This window comes from Tauraco erythrolophus, chromosome 2 (assembly GCF_009769465.1).
Source record: "Tauraco erythrolophus isolate bTauEry1 chromosome 2, bTauEry1.pri, whole genome shotgun sequence".
Lineage (NCBI taxonomy): Eukaryota > Metazoa > Chordata > Aves > Musophagiformes > Musophagidae > Tauraco > Tauraco erythrolophus.
In genome coordinates this window covers 45,060,813-45,084,846 of record NC_141466.1, presented here as the reverse complement: position 1 = coordinate 45,084,846, position 24,034 = coordinate 45,060,813, and the positions used below count along the sequence as shown (strand labels likewise).

General features: G+C 38.8%; 1 protein-coding gene across 2 annotated transcripts in view; it reads left to right on the top strand.

Moving 5' to 3' along the window:
- The window catches only part of GFRAL (GDNF family receptor alpha like), a 28,433-nt gene extending 5,127 nt beyond the window's left edge, over positions 1–23,306 (top strand). Inside the window, exons 3-10 of one of the 2 annotated variants that reach the window (XM_086608323.1) lie at positions 5,108–5,260; positions 6,771–7,217; positions 7,924–7,980; positions 8,691–9,018; positions 11,879–12,138; positions 15,716–15,814; positions 22,138–22,219; positions 23,219–23,306. In XM_086608323.1, the coding sequence (XP_086464449.1) occupies positions 5,108–5,260; positions 6,771–7,217; positions 7,924–7,980; positions 8,691–9,018; positions 11,879–12,138; positions 15,716–15,814; positions 22,138–22,219; positions 23,219–23,306 (1,514 nt within the window). Of the gene's footprint in view, positions 1–5,101; positions 5,261–6,770; positions 7,218–7,923; positions 7,981–8,690; positions 9,019–11,878; positions 12,139–15,715; positions 15,815–22,137; positions 22,220–23,218 lie in introns of both variants that reach the window. The other variant, XM_086608322.1, reaches the window with a different exon arrangement.
- Positions 23,307–24,034: the final 728 nt, after the last annotated feature.

Genomic DNA, 24,034 nt, shown 5'->3' with positions numbered 1-24,034 from the left:
GTCTTGGCATCAGGATCCAGTCTCATGTATGGTCTGTGTGGGAATCCAGGCAGCAGAAGATGCTGCCTGACTTCATCCTCAATAGCCCATTGCTAGAACATTCATCTGTGGTGTGAGCTACCTGAACGTCTATCTGTCTGATTTGTAGCAGAGATTTGAATCCAAGTGTCTCAAGTCACAAGGAAGTATTTAAAATAATAAGAGCAGAAAATTCTCTGAGGGATCTTTGTGTGTCCTCTTCCAGATACGTATCTACTTTGCATAGAATGGCTGAATACTTTTAAGGACAGACAGAGTAAATGAAAAATACATGATAATCTAATGGTTGCAACAGTCCCCAAAGGAACTGGGTTTCAGCTCATATTCTATTGAGCTTTTAAATATTTTATGTGAAGTGGAACAGTTTCAAAAGATATGGCTGCTGTTTAGAAAAAAGTGTTGGAATATGCAGTATTTTCAGGCTCAAGACAATGACCTAAAGATGAGCTCTCTAGAACCAAACCTCTTCCCCAAGTCAGAAGATGAATTTGCTTCTCTCACATCATTCACAAAGGCATTAGCACCAAGACTACTTGACATAAGGATCAGGATTTTTACTGTAGCCTATTCTTCATCATACCCTGCAACCAGATGAAGGAGGCCAGCATGATGACTTCTGTGGTCTCCTCTTTGGATTTATTGCATTGTCCCATAATATGTGATTTCCCTCACTTATTGTCCTATCTGCTTATTCACTGATAATAATGGTGTTTGTAACTGGGTCAGAGAAACCTTCTGCAAATAAACTCGTCTTGTAATTGCTTGTTTGTTTTTACATCTGTATATATCCTTAGGAAAATAGCCTTTGGCAAGGACTCTCCAGCATTCCAGGGCACTCAGATGTTGTGCTGAGTCTAGGACAAATTATTCTAAATGTGGTTATTAGGTGCCACGACCCCAGAGGGTTTAAACCCACAGTCAGACAGCTGATGGTACCTCTCAGACAGTCCATAGAAACAATGACAGAAAATACCAGCTGCATTATTAGTAAAAGAAACATTATACTGTCTGTCAAGAGTACTCTACATGTGCAAGACTAGAAACTTCATGGATGAGCAGTATGAATGGAAAAGGTCTGTCAGTGCTGAGCATAAGCATGTTAGTTGGAGGCAATAGGCAAATACAAAGGAGTTGGGGCAAATACTCCTTTTGCTAATTTCTTTATGAAAAACCTAACTACACCTGATAATTGTACTCCTACTCTGTGTATGAATTCAATAATTCAGTCCCTCAGGCTGTAACCTCCAAGAACCTCCATCTCTTATTCTTCAGAGCAGGTCTGGAGACACTCTCCAGATGACTGCCTAAGTCATTCTTTTCTCTGTCAAACTGTCCATCATTGCTCCCCTGCTACTACAGCAGCATTTTCAGAGTCTCAGTTCATAGCCCTCTGAGTCCAAGCTTCCTTCCGCAAGTGAAATGTCTATGAGTCAGCTTCCAGATCAGGATGGAAAAGACTGAAATATTTAATTTTGATGGAATTGACAGTTTTCACTTTGAGACATCAAAATACTTCAGCACTGCAAAATGAAGATTTTAAGGTTTGGGATTTTCTGGGGTTTTTTCTTCATTTCACTGAAAAAAATAGAAAATTTTGAGCTCTGATTTAACCATAAGTATATATTTTCTTAATTTTTCAGACCTGGAAACATCTGGGTTAAAAAGAAAAAAAAAATCTCAGATCACTCTAATAGTAAGAAATCACATTTTGAGTTAGATTTGGAAGAGTTCTTTTTCTTAGACTAACAGAATCATTGAAGTTGGAAGGGATCTTTGGAGATCTAGTCCAAACCCCCTGCCGAGGGAGGGTCAACTACAGGATGTCTTCCAGGACTGTGGCCAGCTGGATTTTGAATATCTCCAATGACGGAGGGACCAAAACCCCTCTGGGCAACCTCTTCCTCTTTTAGACCACCCTCATATTAAAAAAAAAAAAAATAAAATATGACCGTTAAATGGACTTTCTTGTACTTCAGCTTGTACCTCTTGTCCTGTCACTGGATTACACTGAGGAGTCTGTCCCTGCCTTATTCACCCCCCTCCCATCAGGTATTTATATGCGCAGATAAGTACATTGAAACACCCCTGAGCCTTCTCTGCTCCACGCTGAGCAATCTCGGTTCTCTCACTCTCTCCTCGTAGGACAGATGCTCCACTCAATTAATCACATATGTGGAACTTTGAAGAAGCCATTCTAGTGTGCCAATGTCCCTCTTGTCCTCAGGACCCCATCACTGGACACAGGACTCCAGATGTGGTCCCACCAGTCTTAGAGGAGAAGACCCAGTACTTTGCATCCTTCAGATGCGTTTCCCACTGAGATGACTGAAGAGCTGACAGTGCAAGAGCAGAGACTGACTCTGGAAGTGTCAGCTTCTGCTCTCTCATGCTTCTATCTGTTGTCCCATGTACATATAAATAAATCGAATTATGAGTAATGGTTGCCAAGCATTAAGTCAGAAAGTATTTTTTGTAAATGCCTTGGAAATGTATGTATAAGCTAAAATATATTACCTAGAACTAATCAATGCCAAAGCAACAATAATTGAAAACCAGCAATTAAATATTTTCTGCTGTTCGCCACAGCTGAATCAACACAGTGTACAAACAGATCTATACTGATAATAGGTTATTTCTACCCAGCTTTCAAGCAGCCAGGCAAGCGAACCCCATAAATCTGATGTGCTTCCTGATTCTGTCTGTGCCCTTTGTATGTTCATAACCCCACAACCTATCTCTCACCCCCAGTTTTCAGCTGCTGCGATTCAACGCAGTACGTTCATGCTGCAGAGGGCCACTCTGAACACAGCCCCTGTACCTGACTCCTAACCACAACTCGTTAGTGCCGTGAAGATGGATGAGCCGAGTGTGATTGGGGTGCTGCATAAAATATATCGGGATTTGTGTTTCTTGTTCTCCTATCTCTACTCACCTTCACCCTTGAAGTGTCCTCGGGACATTTGAAGAAGACAGTCATAAATTTTGTAAATTATCTGATTTTTACACAAGCCCTGCCTGATTTTTATTGCTCTCTTTCTGCCCCTGGAATGTGTCCTCCTGAAATTGTCTCCTGAAATACCTTTATTATCCCTTACTCACTTGATAAAATATAGAGTAGCATATCCACCCACCCACCTCCACGGGCCTCCATAGTTCCTATGTCACCATGTATTTTCCACCCTATTTTTATGGTCAAGGAGTGTGCTATGTCTAAGACCTTCAGTAGCTCCTATTTAGATCTCCTGAGCGCCTTGGCTACTGGAAAAAGAAAGAAATGTGAGGACTAAGGGTCAGGGTCATGCTCTACTTCTAAAACTGCAGAAGGAGAGTTGGAGATGGGGTTGGAGGGGTACAGGCAAGCCCAGGCACCATGACCTCCTCCTTTGCTTACAGAAGAGGTGAAGTGGGAGCAGAGGCTGGGAGCTGTAGCTCTTGCTGGACTGCGACATCTCCCTGTAGCAGTGCACATTTTAATACACCCTCAAACCCTCCCTAGTCAGCAACAGCAACTGGAGGAAGGGCAATACAGGCACTGTTTGAAGAAGGATTTGGGGGTGGCAGGATGGGGGTGTGCACTCTGGAACGGCTAATAGCCATTCCTTCAGGCACAGGCAAAACGCACTGTTTCCTCTTGCAGGGCTTTGCCTAGACTGCCTTCCGTTGCTATTTATGTCAACAATATATAAATGACATTAAGGCTCTAATTACATTAAAGCTTGTCCATGGTGGCAGTGACACATGGCTGCTAGGTTTGCAGTTTTACCGGAGCGCGCCATCTCCGCTGCTCCACGCTCGTCACCCGGGATGCAGCAAGGCAGGAAGCCAGACATCACCGTTGACAGAGCAGAGACAATAGCAAATGTGCTCGGTAGATTAAAACCTATCCTCGTGATGCCCCGTGACCAGCCTGGGTCTCGTGAGCCACATACCCCTTGTCCTACATATTGTGAGACACTTAATATCCATGAAGCAAAGAGGGGAAATGTGCTGGTTTGAGGATCTGCTTACCTGTTTTGACGAGGTAGACCATGGCTTTCACAAAATAAAACTTTCTGAAAGGGTATTAAACTGTGTCTTCTGTAAGTCTCTTAAGTAACTTGTAACATTCTTAAGCAATAATAAGTAATGAAATACTTTTAAAACTGTTTAGTCCCTAAAGTAGAGGGTTGATTTGTCTTTGTACCACAAACTAGACATGCTCTTTATTTCTGCTACATACACAAAGAAAATATGATCTGACAGCCTGTGTGCATGTTTTTGTCAATGAGTCCAAGTGCACACAGGAGCAATGCGCTTGAAACTGGACTGGCATTTTTTTTTTTTTATGTTAACTTCTCCCTTATTTTTATTACCAAAAAAAAAAAAAAAAAGATGAGAATATCTTGGACTACTTTAAATTTGTTGTCATTGCCAAACTTAGGGAGTGAAGTTGTTCTATAGTGTGGCAGCCTGAGGGCATATGTGAAAGGCCAGGCATTTGTAGGCTCATGCCATCCTCATGTAAGCGAGGGACCTGAACCAGAGCTGACATCTCTTGGCATGGGGTTAGCATCATCGTTATCACAGGACTGCCCTGCTCTCCTGTCTCCCCTCTCTTACTCCATTATGTGGCAGTATCTTAGCCTGCAATGTGAGTTCCCATCTCTGTACCAGGCACCTCATTTCTACACAGGACCAAGATAAGTGTCTCAGTGCCTCTGTTCGGGATATGCCCCCTGACTCCGGTGCACCTTTTGAGTTTGTTCTCTGTACCTCATTTATCTACAATAAAAGATGTGAATTTAAGGTTTTATGTACTTTGGAAATGAGAACAGAAACAGACATTCTGGAAACAGCTCTGATTGAATAAAAAAGGAAGGCAATATTGTACCCACAACTTTATTATATCGCTCTGAATACTATTTAAAATTTGTAAATTATGACAGGTTTTCAAGTAAAATCAAGTTCAAACCATCTTTTCTTGGCAAAACATATTGTTTTTGTCCTTCAATTGAATTGTTTTATGTAACCATATCCCTTAAGCATTCATAAACATTAACAACATTATAATTTTAACGGGGAGTTCTAGGTAATAGATGCAAGGCAGAAGACGCTATTGGATGTAATAGAATCATCCAGGTCCTGGCTGATGAATACCCAGAATTTAAAAACTGTGTCTGCACTACAGACGATTTCTGTAGCATCACGACTTTGCTTGGGAAACAATGCAGCATTAAGAAAGGTAACTAAACATAAAGTTTTAATTATGAAGAGCAAAAAGAAAAATGTGGCTTTGTAACCCTCATTTTAACTGGATTCAAATTTCTTTGCATATTTCTCAAATCTGATAATTAGTTTTGTCTTTTCTATTATATTCACACACCCACATGCATACAAAAGCAATGCCATATCTGCTTTAAAATAAACAAAACCAATAAAATGCATGTGAGAAATTCAAATGGTTTCTTAAGCTCTTGCTCAATTTAGTGGCAAGTAAGAGTGAAAATACGATGTGTGTTGAGGGCTACTTCTTGCCCAAGGAAGCTTGAGTGCCACTAGATCTATGTTATGTATAGGGAGTCACATCCACCCTCCTTGGGAATGAGACTCTAGGTGAATGGGGATGCACAGCTGTGCAGTTGTGTCACATTGTGTTACAGAAGCATCTTCACTACATGTAGGAGAGATTACTGGATGTGAGAAACACACTTACTGCCTTCATAAAGCTGTACTTAATAAAGTGCATCCTTTTAAAAGTTCCATTATAATCAATAGATCCATCTGCTTTAAATTTATTTTTTATCATCCTGAGAACTCTTCTCCCTTCAGAAAACCTATTTCTATGGTTGAGAATTACTTGGTGCATGAAAGGCTTGCAGTTTTTATCCAATGTCTCCTGGAGTAATGATTAGCAAAGCTGACATAAGAGAGGTAAAATTAGCCAGTGAATGAGAGTCTGGAAAGTGAGCCCCAGGGTTGATTTCCAGCTCTGATCCATCACTCCCTGCTGGCATCAATCAGAGTACATCATATAGTAGTAGAATATATGGCTTAATTGCAGAGGAAGGAATAACATCCCGATCCATTACTCCTTGCCCCAAACAAGAAGAGTGGGTATCTAAAACCTGATGTTAATGTCATTGGAACAGTTGCTTTTGCTTCTAGCAAAATGAAATAATTTTATATTTTTTGCTGATTAAGATTACATTTTTCACCAGCATAACAAAAAATTTGGATGGAGTTACACTAGGAACGGTTTTACCTACAGGTGATAGCTTATGGTGTTGGTAGATACTTTCAGGAGTAATTTTCCCTGTCTGTCTTAAATGACTGGTTTAGGTAACGAGTGACCCATCTTTGGGAATTACCATTCTCTCTTTACAAATTATGCAGTGAATTAGGCTGATAATCCATGATATGTCTAACTTGTAGGTTGTTAAAATTGTGTGAGATGAGTCCCTTTATGCAGTAATTTTAGTGAGGATTTCTCGTATTACTGTCAGCAGCCGAATTGTTAAAGTAGACTGTATAATAGAGCTACCAGGACACAGTAAGCTTGAGGAAGATTCATTAGTCTGAAGGAATCTGAAATTATAATGTATTTACATACAGATCAGAATGAAACTGAGGCTGTTTCATTCATTTTACTGCATTAAGACAATTATCCTTTTCCTGAGTTTGTTTTGAGCTGACCAGTGATGACGTTTCGTCTTCCATTTGATTTATATCTCTGTTTATACCTATTTGTACAGAATATTTGGAAACTTCCTCAAGCTCAGATACTGGACTGAGTTTTAGGCAACACAGGGACCCCAAAGACCAAAGACATCCAGAAGAATTAGAAAACGACTGCAGTATTGCAAAGCAACACTGTCGAGAGGACCCTTACTGTTTTCTAGTGTATAAGAGCTTCCAGCGAGCATGCCAGGCAGATACAGCAAAATGCAGGCTCCCGATGGTCAACCAGGAGTGTCTGTCAGCCTGGAAAGAGCTAAGGAAAACAGTGCTGGGAGAGTGCAAGTGCTCAGAGCCACTTCAGATGAGATGCATTAAAATATGGAAGGGAATATTTAACAACCCTTGTTTACAATACTCTCAAGAGAGCCAAGCTTCAGTAGATAGTGAAAATTATGATGATGACGACAACGACGACGACGATGGTGATGTTGATGATGAGAAAAATCAGGACACTGACACAGGTTAGTGATGTTCCAGCAGTCTGAATGCTTTCATACGCAACGGCAGTGTGCACAAGTCTGTGAAAAAGGTTTTCTTAATTGTTTGCAGTTTAACATTGGAAACAGGATAGTTTTAAGAGGCTTATTTACATGCAAATGGGTAATCTGATAGTAAAATGATAGTCTGACTGCAAATACTATTATCCTTCATTGTGTTGATTCGACACAACCTGAGCCAAATCATTCCCTTTTAGTGTTACACTATAATTAGAAACAATATAAGACCAATAACAATAATTTTCAAATAGCAAGAATTGTCTGCCTGCTTTGACTTTAGATCATGACAAGCAGATAGTTGAGCTTGAAAACTGAGTGCACTGATGAACACATTAAGGCCTCTGGCCTTTATTTATTCACAAAAGATCTGACTTCGTGTTGAGCTGAGCAGATCTGAAAGTTCTTCTTGAGCTCACGGGATCTATAATTATGTAGAGAATGTTATCAGCAGCCATTGATAAACTATGCTTTCACCCCAAAACTTATGAATATATGTAACAGTGATAGAGTTTGTTAACAAGTTGACAGGTCCTATTTGGTAAAGCTAATTTATCTTATTCTTGTTTATTTTTACTACTGGTATTGTGCCAGCAACACAGTTAATTCTTTAAAGTTAAAAACTAAGACATGATTTATCACTTATGCTAGTATCTGTATCTTTTTGTTCTAGACAATATTAGTATGGAAACAAAATTACAATGGAGTTTATCGGCTCTCTCCAAACAAAGTAAGTCTGAATTTACTTAGGAATTCTAATAACTGTTTTTAGCTCTGTTTTCAGACAGTGTACAGTGTACCTTGAGATTAAAATTAATACTTTCCTTTCAAATTACTGAAGAGCAGGGAGTCAATGTATTTTCAGTTAAGCTACTGGGTAGATAAGAACCCCAAAATGTCAGGTAAGAATCCGGATCCTGTTAAATTTACAGAGGCAAATCTTATTCCATAAACATTTCAGGGCCAGAACTATCTAGATCTTTTTGGAAACTTTATAGTATGGACTAGAAATACTTAAACTAATTTTAAAAGCACCAAAATGTCGTTTATGTTCTCTTCTTCATTACTTATTACATAGTCTAGCGAAAGACTGCATGCTTGAGATATCAGCAATTTCAGGCATTCACTAACCACTAGCTCCTAGAAACCGCCACATGCTATGAAGAAACTTCCATCTTGCCAGTTTTCACCTTCTTCTCCTTCACTTATCTGGAAGGGGCAGAAACCTGCAGGAGGGCTGCTTATGAGAGCCAAGCAGTGGAAGGGATAAGCATGAAGATCACACAATGGGCTTAAAAGAGGCAATGCTGGAAGAGCTGGATCAAAGTTTTGGGGAGTCAAATTTTTTTTGATGGTAATGTTGCATGCAGGATGACCACAAATCATCACTTGGGAAAGGTTTTCTTGTGATTTCATTTTAAAAACTGTTATTCTTTTTAGCACACACAGCAAACAGAACCTGTTTGGATGTGAACAAGGAGTGTGTTGAAGATGAAGTATGTAACAAACAGTTGTCCCTGTACCTGAAGGTTTGCTCAGTAAATAAGAAGTGCAACATGGAAGAATGTCAAGCAGCCATAAGGTTCTTCTATCAAAACATGCCTTTTGAAGTTGCCCAAATGATGACGTTTTGTGATTGTATCCAGTCTGATGAATCCTGTCACAGAGCCGAAGAACTCCTTCATGGCAAGCCCTGTGCAGTTACTACAGTTCCACTCCCATCATGTCTAAATGTAATCCACATGTGTGAAGAGAATGAATTTTGCAGGTAAACAGAATAAAGATTTTGCCCAGTAATGTGCTTTTGAACAATGATTTGATCAAACAATTTTTATGTATATGCAGTATATCTCATCTGTAACAAAATCATTTTCTGCACAGTATCTACTGTATATCATCACTTCTGTTTGACACTTTCACAAATGTCTGCATCAACTGTGTAGTTCCACAAGTAATTCCACAAGTAAACTGAAAAGGTTTGTTTTCAGAAAGGCCTGGAATCCAGTGTGGGCTTTTCTTCCTCCTGTTTCATCATGCTTAACACTTTTTCTGCTGGACAAACTATGCCATTACATATTTTCATTACCACTTTCTTCAGATAACACCTGCCAGTCTGCACCTTTGCCCTCTAGCAGTTTGCACAAATTGTGCAGCAGACCAGACAAAGTTTGTTTGGTTAAAGTAATTACCTCTTCCACCGTACAGTCTGACCCTTTGTACCCAATGGCTGTACAACCAACTTGGCCTGTTCGGAAAACTGTTTTCTTATTCTCTTCATCTCAAGAATACTGATACTGGAAAAAAGCTGCCCTGAAACATGCACAGACCACCAAACTCATGAAGAATAACAGTTTTCATATTCGATTTTATTTCAGAAAACGTGCAACAGGATTAGCCCCTATTCGTAGTTCTACTTAACCACCACCATTTGTGGATGGTCAATTGGCTCACTTTGGTTTTCAGTGTAGTCACCAGTTCCTTTGCGGATTAGACACGAATTTTACCTCAAAGCTGTGCTCAAATTAACCTTCAGTCAACAAACCAGAAGGCCAAGAGATGCTGTCAGTTCTGTGCAGGCTATTCAGATTGACGTCAGTGGGAATTGCCCCTTTTTTTTGTCAAGAAGAGCTGGGCTACAAATGTGTGTCTGTGCATGTGCATGTGTACACATGTAATATCCTAATGGATACTTGCTGAATTACCCATTATTTTAGGAACATTAATGTTTCCTGGCACTGACAACAAGTGGCTATAATTAGCAAAATTAGTCTCTGAATTATGGCTAGCCATATCTATAAATCAGGAGGAGAATAAAAATAATTCCATTAGCATAGAGGTGGCATCTCCTCTGAAACATTCGCTTGTGTAAAGAAAATATTTACAATAATGTCCTAGCTGTTGTTGTAACAGTCCATGTTTTGCCATGTGACTTGCTTGTTACAGCTACACAGTATCAACAGTAAATTAATAATGTTATTTTATGATTAAGGAAACAATTTTTAATACATTAATGTACAATATACAACAGCACTTAGCCTTTGTCGTCCCCTAATATTTAATGTAAGTGATAAATTGGCTTCTAATTAATATCTAAAGATTTTTTAGTTAGCGCTTAATAGATGTTTTCTATTGTCAAATATAGTGCATTAAAGGCCAATTTTATTCTAATTTACTCGAAGAGTAAATAAAGAGATAACATTTAGAATCGTAGAATCATTTATGTTGGAAGAGACCTTGAATATGATGTCCAACCGTAAACCTAACACTGCCAAGTCCCCACTAAACCATGTCCCCAAGCAGCCTATTCCAATGCTTGACAATCCTTTTGGTGAAGAAATTTTTCCTAATATCCAGTCTAAACTTCCCCTGCTGCAACTTGAGGCCATCTTCTCTTTTCCTATCACTTGTTACCTGGGAAAAGAGACTGATACCCACTTCTCTACAATCTCCTTTCAGTTAATTGTAGACAGTGATAAGGTCTCCCCTGAGGCTCCTTTTCTCCAGGCTAAACAACCCCAGCTCCCTCAGCCGCTCCTCATAAGACTTGTGCTCTAGACCCTTCACCAGCTTTGCTGCCCTTCTTTGGACATGCTCCAGCACCTCAATGTCTTTCTTGTAGTGAGGGGCTCAAAACTGAACACAATATTCGAGGTGCGGCCTCACCAATGCCAAGTACAGGGGGACAATCACGTCCCTAGTCCTGCTGGCCACACTATTTCTGACACAAGCCAGGATGCTATTGGCCTTCTTGGCCACCTGGGCACACTGCTGGCTCATATTCAGCCGATTGTTGACCCACAGTCCCATATACTTTAATGCTAGGCAGGTTTCCAGGCACTCTTCCCCAAGTCTGTAGCATTGCATGGGGTTGTTGTGACCCAAGTGCAGGACCCGGCACTGAGCTTTGTTGAACCTCATGGAACTGGCCTCGGCTCATTGATCCAGTCTGTCCAGATCTGTCTGTATAGTCTTCCTACTCTCAAGCAGAAAAGACAGCTCTACAGAGGGATTTGGAGATTATTGAGCTGGGAAACAAGTTAATTCTCTTTGTAACTTATCTCTGCTATCAATTAATCTTTAAAGTCAACTGAATTCTACGTTTTCCTGAGCCTTGGACATTTTGTATTTCGTTAGCATACGGGAGGAGGAAGGGTTGGCATTGGATGTATATTACTTTACGTAAAATAAGTTGAATATTCACTCTTCCTTCACACTACCCAACAAACTGATCCACTAGAACAGCATCTGTTTTGGTTTCATTGTGATGACTCGTCTAATTCTTCTATATGCATTTCTTCTCTGAGGATCTGAGACTATTGATATTCACACCAATTTTTGCTGGACCTTGGGAAAATCTCCGCAGGTGCTGATTAGAAGTGCAGTTGCTCTTTTCTCAAAAACTTTTTCAGTAAAATCAAAGTTTTTCCTCAAATTACCGTTTTGCAGATTTCACTCAAACCAATTAGGTGCAAATCAGAGCAGAATTTAGGCCAGCTATCACGGAATATTTCAATTTTTAAGGCTTAAGTAATACCTTGGGAATGTCTTTTCATGATGATCCTTAAATACCTTTTTGTGAAATTACAGGGGTTTAAAACTGTCATTGTATACTTCTTTTTTTCCACCAGGAAAAAATACAGAACTTTTCGGTCAAAGTGTTGGAGACACGTCACGAAAGAATGCTACGATGATGAAGCTTGTCTTGAAACTTTAATCAAGGGTGACATGCCCTGTTCTGCAAACGCTGATTGCAAAGCAGCCTACATTAACAACTGGGGCACAACGCTGCGTGTGGAGTGCACCTGCCAGAATTTACCTCCCGTGGAGCAGTCTTTGTGCAAGCTCTTCCATCACATGCTTCACAGTAAATCCTGCTTCAGTGAGTTACGTGAGTAACACATAAAACTTTAAAGAATAACTAAGGAATATTAAAATGCTAACCTGCACCAACTCTTTGCTGTATCTTTGCTGCCACTGATTTCAGCAATATTTATATCTGCGAGTTTTTTTAATCCAAAACAAAATACAAATTGTATGTACAGTTTTTCCTCTGGTTTGGGGAAATATTTTATATTAGTAGTAAATCGATACAATTGACTACATGTCTCATTACATGAATTTGCTGGAATAACAACAAAAGAATAATTTGTGGGTTCCGTATTATTATGCAGATTAGAAAACTCCAAAGCCTTCCTGTCATTGGCTTAATCTTGTACTTCGGAATACTGTTTTCACAAATAATACGTCTTATTACATTTGTTTTTCTTTCTTTTCTTCTTGGAGTCTAAATATTAGTATAGCTTACATACCTTTAGCAACAGACTCCATCCCACAGAAAATAACTTCAATGATTTAAATAGGACCTTTCAAAAGAAAAAGCTACTGTGAATGAAGGCATCAGGATGTGGCCTTCAGTAAAAACACTGGGGTTAACTCAGATGAAATGTATGTACTTTCTCAGAACCAGTAGTCTTTCATGTGCTAAATCAGCTACTTATTTTTGTTACATATGAAAGTCCTTGCCAAGTGCAATGAATGGCAATATGGGAGCAAATATTAATGGTTTAGTCTGAATCAGGAGTGTGTCTTCGAAGCAAATCCCGTTTGTCCCCCTTATTGCACTGTGAGTCATGTCCCAGGGTGGTTCCACATCACAGGGTGGTTCCTGGAGTCCTGCAGGCTAAAACTGAACCTGAAGGTTCATCTGGCACCTCTGCAATGCTCCAGCTAGATCCAGGCATCCAGTCCATGGACCAGATTAAACACCAAAGTACCCTCTTCTCCTCCAATCTCTGATCTATCACATCTATTTTGCTATATAAACCCTATGTCAGTCATCATCTATATGTCATTACATATAGATACGTACCTCTCTAGCTTGAGAGAGGTAATTATATCTAAAGATTTCCATGAAAAGCAATGACTATTTCATAGTTCCATCTGATGGACTGTCTTTTAAAAACATATATTAATTGCATGCATGCATTTCAAGAGAGGTGATTCTCCCCCTTTACTCTGCTCTTGTGAGACCCCACCTCGAATACTGCGTCCAGTTCTGGTGTCCCCACCATAAGAGAAACATAGATTTGTTGGAGCATGCTCAGAGGAGGGCCACAAAGATGATCCAGGGGCTGGAGCACCTCTGCTACGAGGACAGATTGCGGGAGCTGGGATTGTTCAGCCTTGAAAAGAGAAGACTTAAGGGGACTTAATAGCTGCCTTCCAATACTTGAAGGGAACCTACAGGAAGGCCGGGGAGGGACTTTTTACAAGAGTGTCCACTGATAGGACAAGGGGAAATGGGTTTAAGTTGAAGGAGAACAGGTTTAGATTAGACCTTAGGAAGAAATTCTTCAGTACGAGGGTGGTGAGACTTTGGAATAAATTGCCCAGAGAAGTTGTGGATGCCCCCTCCCTGGAGGTGCTCAAGGCCAGGTTGGACAGAGCCTTGAGTAGCCTGGTCTAGTTGAGAGGCGTCCCTGCCTATGACAGGGAGGTTGGATTAGATGATCTCTAAGGTTCCTTCCAGCCTATGCCATTCTATGATTCTATGATTCTATGTTCATTGAATGAATTAGCTATTTTTTTTTTATTTTTAGCGATCAAAATGTTACCACTGAGAAGGGTGTGATTTTTTTCTTGTCACTCGAAGTCTACTCAGAAATTAAAATCAAGTTGCTGAAACACTGCCCTTAAGCTTAGTTAATCACTACTAAAGTTCAGGTTCTGAGAAAAATTTAAAAATCATATAACAACTTCTCTGGAAAAGTGATACTATAACACGCTTAGATTTAAGATTACTGGAGGTGATTTTGTTGATGAATGTTATTTATTTGTTTATTTGCTTTATGGCTGCATTTAATGGTCCAAATGAATAATCACATCAATGTGTTAGTTATTCTTTACCTACAAAGCAAAAAGATGACCCTCATGTCATAATAATCAAATAATTGCTCATAAGCTTTTTCTATTCCCTGAAGCAGTCTCAGGATAAAATGTTTGGGGTTTTTTTTGTGACGGAAACTTCCCTAACCTAATTGGGATTGAAGAACAGAAGCTTGCTTGTTCCTGTAGCGCAATGAGTTCCTGCTAGTTCAACAAAAACCATTTGGGGATCCAGAGCCTTTGGCTGAGTAAAGGATTGGCACCTACTCTAGAGAATATTTGCAGAGTCTTATGAATTTTCCTTTTGTGTTTTCTGTATGTCTAGTTGTAATGCAGCTAAAGTGAAGAGAGAGATGATTATGGCTTTGATTGTAAGGCACAGTGTTAAATGCCATTATCTGCATGACAGTTCAGAGACGTGGAGTGAGTGCTCTGCCGCAGACCTCGACCAACCCCTTCTGCAAACTCATTCATCTGGCCTGGGTGTGAACTTTGGATAACTTTCACTCTTAAAGTGGTGATGATTTTTAACACTGAAGTCTTTCTGAATAGGCGAATACCCAGAGCTAGCAAAAAGGATTTTTGCCTCTAGAACCGATGTAAACAGAGCCGCAAGTGATGTTCCGACTCTTGCATGGCACTGCCTTGCTACAAGTGTTTGCTCTCGGCGCTGTGCTTACAGGATTAGAGCTTGCTGCAGACTCAGTAAAAGGCAAGAACTGTAACTGGCTGCTATGAGACAGAAGCACAGCATGGATCAGTGCCAGTGTAGGATCAGTGTCACAACGGGAGTAAGAAAAAATGTCAGCGATGGAAAGGAAAAAATGGTTTCCAAAATATTTTAACTCTGGGTTGCTGTGAGGTTTTTGGATCTCGCAGAAAAAAATACATTACAAGATTTAGTCCATTGCTATTGAGACAATGTTTCAATCTGGAAACATGAGCCTTTGGCATGATGTTTTCATTCCTCTAGGGAATAAAAATTTCTTAGCTTACAGCTCATGTGAATGACCGTGTACAGTCTTGTATGGTTTTGCCTCTTGCTCTGTAAATTATTCTACTTAGAGAAACCTTTTATTTTTCATTTCAACAGAAGATATATATTTTCAGATACATTCATGAAATTATGGCCACTAAGAGGACAGGCCTTCGTGAGAGGGTTGACTGAGGGCTAGCAATTCATTTGGAGAATAAGCTCTGTCTTTTAGAAATTGCTTCAAATTACTCTCCATTTCTGATCACTTCTATATTGGTTTGGTGAGAAATTCTTTTGGTAAGCCTATTTCTAAAGTAGTTTATGTGAAAAGAGAATTTAAGCTGGTTTGAAGCAAAGAGTATTTTTAAAGCATGCTTGTCCCCCATGAGATGAACTACAGGGGAGGTTTAACTGTGATGTCAAAGGAAGAACTCTCATTCACTCATTCGCTTTGTCCTTTGAGTATCAGTAAACAATATTTTTAAAGAGCTGCCTTTATAAACTCTGTGACTCTTTTCAAAACATCAAACAGCAATATTCACTTAAATTATTATTTTAAAGTAATATTTTCAATGGATTTATTTTTTTTTTTACCAACATTCAGGTCAAATTTCCATTAAGAAGAAAGGTTTTCATTGGGTAAATACAGAAATGCCAGGAGAAAAGCTTTCCAGAGCACAGCTCCATTCTTCTTCAATTAATGGTGAGTTTGGGCAAACCACTCCATAATTTCTGTAGAAACACTCTTGAAAATCTCCCTCATGTATAATAGCAAAGGCTAAAGTTTGGGTCTCTTGGGTGGGTTCAGGCAAGTGAGCTCTACCTGTTGCTCCCCCATTCAACATAAGTGGAAAAATCTCTCTACCTGTTTGGCTTAGCTTATATAACCAGAAAACAAAGATAATGAGACTGAACCATTTTCTCTGATAAGTGGTTTTGAAATAGATGTCTCACAATCACTATATTATAATTGGGGAAAATTAAGCTATTAAGCCCGCCAGAGCCTGGCTCTCCATACAGTCACTAGAGAGTAGTAGTCATAATGTGTACTACAAATTATTAGCTTTGATGTCACACCTACTTCTCTCCTATCTCTCTTGACTTTTCGTGCCATAGTAGTTGCAACAATGAAATTAGGAAGACACAGTAAGTGGTTTGAGAAGGGGCTTACGTTACACTCCATCAGACTTTACCTCCTCTTGCAACAGAAGAGCACGCAATTGCAGATCATGATATTGCATGGGCTGAAGAGCTGCATCTAGGTTTATTTCCATTCATTTACAGTAAGCAATTAAGTGAGATAAGGTTAAAGGATATTGAATTAATATACAAATTCTCTCATGCTTGAAATAATATTAATTTTATATTTCCTTTTGAAGGACCCAATTACAGAGTGAGAACACTAAAGAGCTTAATGCACAAATATCGACTCTAACAAGAATGACCTGTTCTACCTTGTGTGGGGCAGATTACAATACTCCAGACAGTACTACGAATTAGTTCCCAGAACTGTTCATACTGAACACCTTTAACAGTGAAAAATAATTCAAGCTCTGCCTGCAGTACAAAATGAAGGGACTTCTATCATCTCTATCCTTCAACTATTGCTGAAGTGGGCAATCTGAGAAGTATAAAAATAGATTAATGGGAATGGGATTCCTGAGACCTGTCTGTGAATAATTAAGCATTCAACCATAATTTTAGCATTAAAATTACTTAAAAATCAGGATGTCATCCAAGTGCTCTGTGTAGCCAGAGAAGGAAGTCAGGGAACCTCAGAGGAAGATTAATCCCACCTTTTCAGACTATATTTGCAGGAAGCATTGGCTTGTCTTTGGCAACTACAGGAGGAGCCTGAATCTCTGGCTGGAATGAGACTCCAGAGGTTAAATAGTGCAAGTTATAATGTAACAAATCCTGCTCTAAGTGAGAAAATGTAAAATGTGAGATATTTCACTCCTGCGACTGGTTCTACCTGCAGACCCTTTCAGTGGCTAAAATGTATTATACATTTCCCTCAGAGATTCAGATAAATGTTTGCAAAGAGCAGCCTGCACCCATTTAATTCTGCTCTCACTGAAGTCTGAATACTTTCCAAAAACCTGTCCTTGATATCTTAACATAATTTTGGATGGCCTTAGAAAAATAAAAAAGAACGCTGACCAGCCTAAACCAAACAATAAAATATTCTTCCTATTGGAGCTGTCATGTACACTAGCTGGGAACTCTCAAAGCTATAAATGTCTCATAGAAAGTCAGGTCAAGGAGAAGAATCTGGTTCAGGATATCTACCTGATGATAAAGAACGTATTGGAAATTGTTTCATAAATCTCACCGTCAAAAATCTAACCCGGTATCCTAGATTCGTGTGCTAGTTAATGTGCACTACTCAGGCTGCAAAGGGAGTTATCACCTTTACGAAATATTTATCTTTACTGAAATCAAATCCCGGGAAGAATCCCCAGGTGCAGAGGCAAAATGGTTAAGTTGTCAAATATGGCCTTTTGTGTGTGTGAAGATATTTGAAGATATTTGCTTCTTGGCTATTTTCTACTTGGAAAGCAGGAGATACAATTTGTCAATATCTTGTCCCTATATCAAAATCTCAGAGGAATCCTTTAATTAGCTTGTCATGGAAATTTACAAGGATGTCTTTCAACAATTCAAACTAACGATTGTTTACAATGAACGTGCTCAGATAAAACAGTATTTCTTTAACTGTTTCTTAATTTTATAGATCAAAAAAAACACTTACTGTTCAAAAACCAGTAAGATTTCTCCATTCTATTCAGTGGCACTGCAAATCATGCCATTGGATAAGATTGGTTGTAATAAAAGGATTCTTTTATAATAAATAGTAAATCTAGACATATATACGTATATTCATACATATTTGAAAATAAATATAGCCCTGTTTGGTTAGAAGAATATTATTCCAGCTTTTGGTGTGATAAAAAGATTGTTAAGAAATCTTGACTAGATTTACACTCATCCACACACCCAGGAGGGTACAGGCCAACCCAGTCATCTGTGTGCTGATACAACCCTGTTAACAAGATGTCATGTGAACTGAGTCCTGACCATATGAAAGTTAATGAGAATTTTGCTGTAAACTTAGATGGGGTTAGAATTTTCTGTCATTTTAGAAACAACATCAACAAGTGATAAATCAAACAAAAATTCTCCAGACTTCAAAAACATTGCTATTTTTTGCCTAGTTATGCACTTTCAGCCTCGTTTTGATTTTATCTTATGCAAAATATCTCCATGATTTTATAGATCCACATAATTTAAAAGATTGCTTCCCACACTTCCATTTGAAAAATGATTCATGTGTGAAGATAAGCCTTTACTTTCATCAGCATAGAGCTTTGGAGCTAAAGTATTTTTTGGCTGGAAGACAAAGCCAGAAATACAGAACTCTTATCCTGTTTTTGTGAGATACAATAAAATTGGGCTTGACCCAAAACTGTTGAAATTAATCTTATTTCATCTTAAATTATAGAGTTATCATATATTTCCTACTGATGAGTTTTACCGTGCTGAGAATCTTGATAAACACGTAATTGGTAGGGTTTATCTATAATTATACCAGCTGCTGTGGGAACTGAGATTAGTTCAGCTCCAGTGACTTTAATTTTTAAGGTACGAAACATTGTCAATCTGATCGTTTTATAAATGTAGAAAAAAGCCTGTGACAAGCTGCAGGTAGCCAAGAAACCTCTAAGCACCAGCCAGATTTAATCTATCCAATGAATATTCACAGCCATTTCACTAGGTATACATAAGCAGGTAGATTCACACAAGAGTGTAATCCCATTAACCGTTCCATCTGCTAAGCCCACAGCAATCCTCTACCAAACTTCATCGCTGGAAATTTCTATATGTCTATGTAGACAGCTCCAGCTGGTGCTTCAGTGGTACCTGCAGCCCCAGTCATTGTGTCCCAGAGGTTTGCAGCCCATCCTAGGAAGGGCAAGACACGCATCACGCAGCCAGAGTGGTCCTGCTGTAGATCTGCCCCAAGGTGAGAAGGTCCATGAGCTTTTCATGACTACAGGCTACCTCCATAGGACAGAGCAGCCCACCCAGTGCCTTGCAAGCCTTCCCTTTGCAAAGGAAATGACTGTTCCCCACTTGTGTCAATTCACTCTGTGCAGGACCAAGATGGAAACATCTCGTGTTTTAGCCACCTCCTATTACAAGTCTTTAGACACTGCATGTGCCTTTCTTTCTCCATCATACATGCAGATATTTGTGTTGCTTTCTCCATCTGCTCAGAGAATCCAAACTAGGTTTGCTCTTCTGCACTTCAGTCAGTTAAGAGAAGTACTGAAATTGGAACAGCTGTTTCTTAGAAGAGTAATGACATGGGCATGTTATGTACACTACATTTTTTACCACTCCTGCTAAGAATAGCAAAGTATTCTAACTTTTAATCATATTTGTAATCCTTCCGATGGATCTGTCTGCTCTCCAGTGAACTGTGAATGGACACACAGCATGAGTGCTAAGGTCATTTACAGATCCATAACTACAAATGTGTGTAATTTCAGTCAGTATTTTTGTTGTTTGTTTGGGGAACTGCTTTTTAAGCCTTAACTTGTTATTTAGATCATGTTCAGATGACCAATATCATGAATGCAGAGATCAAAATGGGATAATACAGCCTGTTATGTCATACAGGAATTTAAATGTGGATTCTAGTAGGCAGGATTTGGAATGAACAGAGTCAAAATTTCATATCTATATGTCTTAACTTCCCTAGTGGTATTTCACATTTCAAGAACTGATTTGATATAGATTAATATTGAAAATTTATGTAAAATATTCTTTTGGATTTTTAAAGAAGAGCAAAGCGCCTATCAAGAAAAACACACCCCAACAACATTTTTAAGGGAAGATGAATAAGCATATTCAAGTAGTTAAATCACAAAGAATATATAAAATGAAGAAATAGCTCTTCAGACACAAAATTGTGCCATCTCTTAGGCTTACAAAGTCCTTCACTTCTCAGAAGGCAGGAGAAAATAAGACTTCTAACATGATGTCATCATTAACATCTTTCTTGTGTTCCCCATAGAACTGAAAATGGGGAACATCTCTTTAAAACAGCAATTACTTCACCAAAACTGTAGTATTTTATAAGATTTTGACAAAAAGTGGAACATTCATTTTGTTTGATTATTTCAGTGTTCTGTTCTATCAAAATGAAACATTTTTTCCAACTTTTTAAAGAAAAATATTGCAATGTTTTGGTGAAATTATATTAGCCCATTTTTAACCATCTATGACTGTTGCTCCCAATACTTTTCCTAGTCTTGCGGTAAATGATGAACTTCAAAAACTTCCATTTGCCTTAAATATGTGTAAACCTCACTTTCCACTTCAAAAGAGTAGGAAACTTTTACCCCTACAACTATCCCTGCAGTTGTAGAAAGTTAAAAATTGACTGTGATTTTTTGATTAAGATTCAGAAACTGCAAAAAAGCCTAAAAATTATTGTTTTCCTGAAACTCGTCATCTCAAAGAAATGTTGTAATTTGAGAGGAGGGCCAACTTCTGATCCATTTTTTAATGTATGGTATTAGCAGTCTTGCACTGTGACTAAGATAGACCTCGTTCCTGTTCAAAAATTCACTACAATAAATATTTTTCACTAGCTTGCTGCACTGTTACGTTCATTCTGTGCAACTTGTGATGGTTAAATCATAGCTTTTATTTTTCCTTTATTGGAAAACTTGACTTTTGGATAGCTTTTTGAGAAAAAGTGAGCATCATCCTGCAATTAAAAACCAGACAGGTCTAACCCCCTACTCAGCTTTTGCCCATTGCTTGCCTCATTGTAAAATTCACTGTCTTACTGAAGCTGCTCCAGTATCCGATACCATTTCTATTACACTATACACTACGTCTGTTGCACATAGGCAGTGCATACAGAAATGTCTCATTTAGGGTTTGTGTGTGCATGTGCACAAACACACAAACACACACTATGTATAATAACTGATAACTGATTCAGAGACCAGAATCTGGCCTTCTTACAGCCCAGGTAAGTAGCCCAGTGATGGGGCTGGGACTCCATCTCCTCCTCGGTGAATGTTTCACTGACTACACAAGGTGGAGCAGCTTGAGAACAGCTAAGGCCCTCTGCATTGCAGTTCCTATATAAAAAAAACCCCAAACTTATTTAATTGTATAAACACGACAGAATCAATGCAACACGAAAGTAACAGAAAAGTCTCATGTTTTACGCTTGTGGCTCTGGATTTGAGTCATCTTGTCAAGTCACCTAACCTCTCCATCCCAGGTTCAGGGCTTACTTTACATTCTCAAATGAAACTTTTCCTTCAGAATATTTGATTGAAACTGATAGATTAATTCCTCCAGGAAAAATAACTTTCTCCACATTTGGAAAACAGAAGTTGAAACAACTCCCAGTTTTTCAACAGTTGGGATTTTCAGCACATAAGCCATCTAAGTGACTTTTTGGTGAGAAGCCTAAGAGAAAGAGGAAACTCCATGGGCACAGGGCCCAGAAACACAGTGTTAGATCCCATTTTATATTAATTTCATTCTAGATCAAGTATTACTGCACACTGCAGTTATGGTAGTATGTGAAAAAGGAAAAGAAGTCTAGCAGGTAAGTAAGAGCCAGGTCTTCTCTGGTACAGAGAATAAAATTAACACCTTCAAATCAATGGGGAGAATACTCCAAAACACAAATCAGGCAAACAAGCTGTTTGCCTGGAATAGAATACAAGGTAATGCTACTCATATGAAGTGCTATAGGAGCTGGTATTTACTAAAAGAAGTCTCAAAATGCATTTGCACCAACTGGTGAAGGAAGGGTAATTCCTACCATTGGCATACTATCTAGGTCTTTTTCCTCCTTTTAATTACTGATGTCAGAATTGATAGCTAATTTAGCTTGCACAGGTATGTATTCCCATTCAGATCTCAAACCTGATTCTTATTACTGAAGAAGTAAATGTTTCATGTCTGCCTTCTGTTTTTCACTTGTAGGTGAAACAGTCTACATTATTGCCTATTCCTCCTGCATAGTTCTCATCCTAGGAATAGTCCTGTTGACTCTCCTAAAGATCAGGTAATTTGATATAAATATTAATATATTAATATTAGTATATTAATCATTGGTTCTAGGAAACTGGAAAAGCAGAAGATAAAATGATTTGACTTAGTTAAGAGGTTGGCACTGCAATTGTCTTTAAAAACAGTCCAGCATGCCCCAGTGATGGAAAGAACTGATGTTGCGAGTGTCAGCAGGAAGGAATGAAATACGATGTGTATCTACAATGCCCTCCATTCATGCAGAGATCCCAGGCTTCAGGAGGTTTCATTTCCTGTCCCATGGCAGGGGAAGGTGAAATCTGAATTCAGAAATTCTGTGAGGATACCTTCCTAGCTCTGTAGCAGGCAGAGGTAATGCAGAAAGGAAATGAGAATATTCAGCATTATAACATACTTAGAAACTGAACCGTGAATGCTGCTATTGTAGTTAATATCCTTGCCAAATGCCATGTTTGCTGATAGGATTCTGTAAACATTCCCCCCCACACAGTATGAGAAACTGCCCATACACCAATGCCTGGTAAGAAAACAGAAATGTGCATTCACTTAGTCAAATGAACATGGTCTTTTCTTAAGTGATACATTTTCTTGGACCAAATTAAATGGCCAGATTTCAAGAATTACACTGTCAGATGATAGGTAACAGAACATGATGTAGCAGGAGCTATGTTTAGTGGGAGGGATATTGAGTCAAATTTCATTATTAAATTCAGAGGCAGATCAAAGAGGAATCAAGCAGAAAAATGCAAAAGGCAAGTCAAGGATATATGGGAACAGAGGCTTTCTCTTTAGGTTTGCAGTTACAGGAATATCAGCATATAAATATAACTCAGATTTAAAGAATACAGGGGATGGAAGAAAGAACAGTACATTAATAACGGTGAAGGGAATTATTTTATACCACAGTGTTCATCATAAAAAGAGGGGAATTTTGCCACTGATTTCAATTAAGCCAAAGTTCAAACCAAAAACTGTATAGTTTATTGTTAAATACATGCACATTCTTTGTTTTCAGAGCCTGCAGAACAAAACATGAGTCAAGAAGTCCCTCGCCAGACCATTCTTCTGAAACATTTATGGTCCATTATAAAAGTCACAGATGAACTACTCTGTTGCTTGTGGTTTTTAAGGCTATTCTTGAAAGCCAGCCTGTTGTACATATGCGATAATAAAATATATATTAGAAAACCTACTATAAATTATGGAATTTTGTAGTTAAGCATACAAAAAAAAATTATATTTATTAACACGTATTCAACCTTTCACAAAGCTAAAAAAAAAAAGCACAACTGTACTCTTTTTCGTTTGCATAGGTTCACAGATCTGTATTGAGCAGCGCGTTTCCCACATTTTTAGATGACATGACAATGGTATAAATGCTGTATCAGCATGAATCTGCATAACAGTGGTGATCTCTGCAACCCACCCTTCTGATCTGGACTCATCTGTTGGAAAGGAAAAAACTCCACTCAGAAACATTTTAAAGAGCTCTTTAAAAGTGCATATGTGGTAGTTTTGCACACTGGGTTCCTGACTACCTAATGCCATATTTGTAAGGCAGCACGGACAGGCAGGCTGCCTGTAGTTTGATGGTGGAGCACTTGGTAGGGTAGGAGGAGATCAGGATAACAAACATTTTCAGTATGAAAAGGACTTAAACTCTGCCTATCTGAGCTAATAGTTTGACTCCAGTATGTTGCTGCTGAAACTGGTTATTCTTTCTCCTCCTTCAAGAAGAAATGAGGGAGCCTTGCCAATTCAAATACAGTCATTTTAGAAACCATTTTGTGGTCTCAATGACCTGTAGAGAGAGCCACTTGCTTAGGGCTGA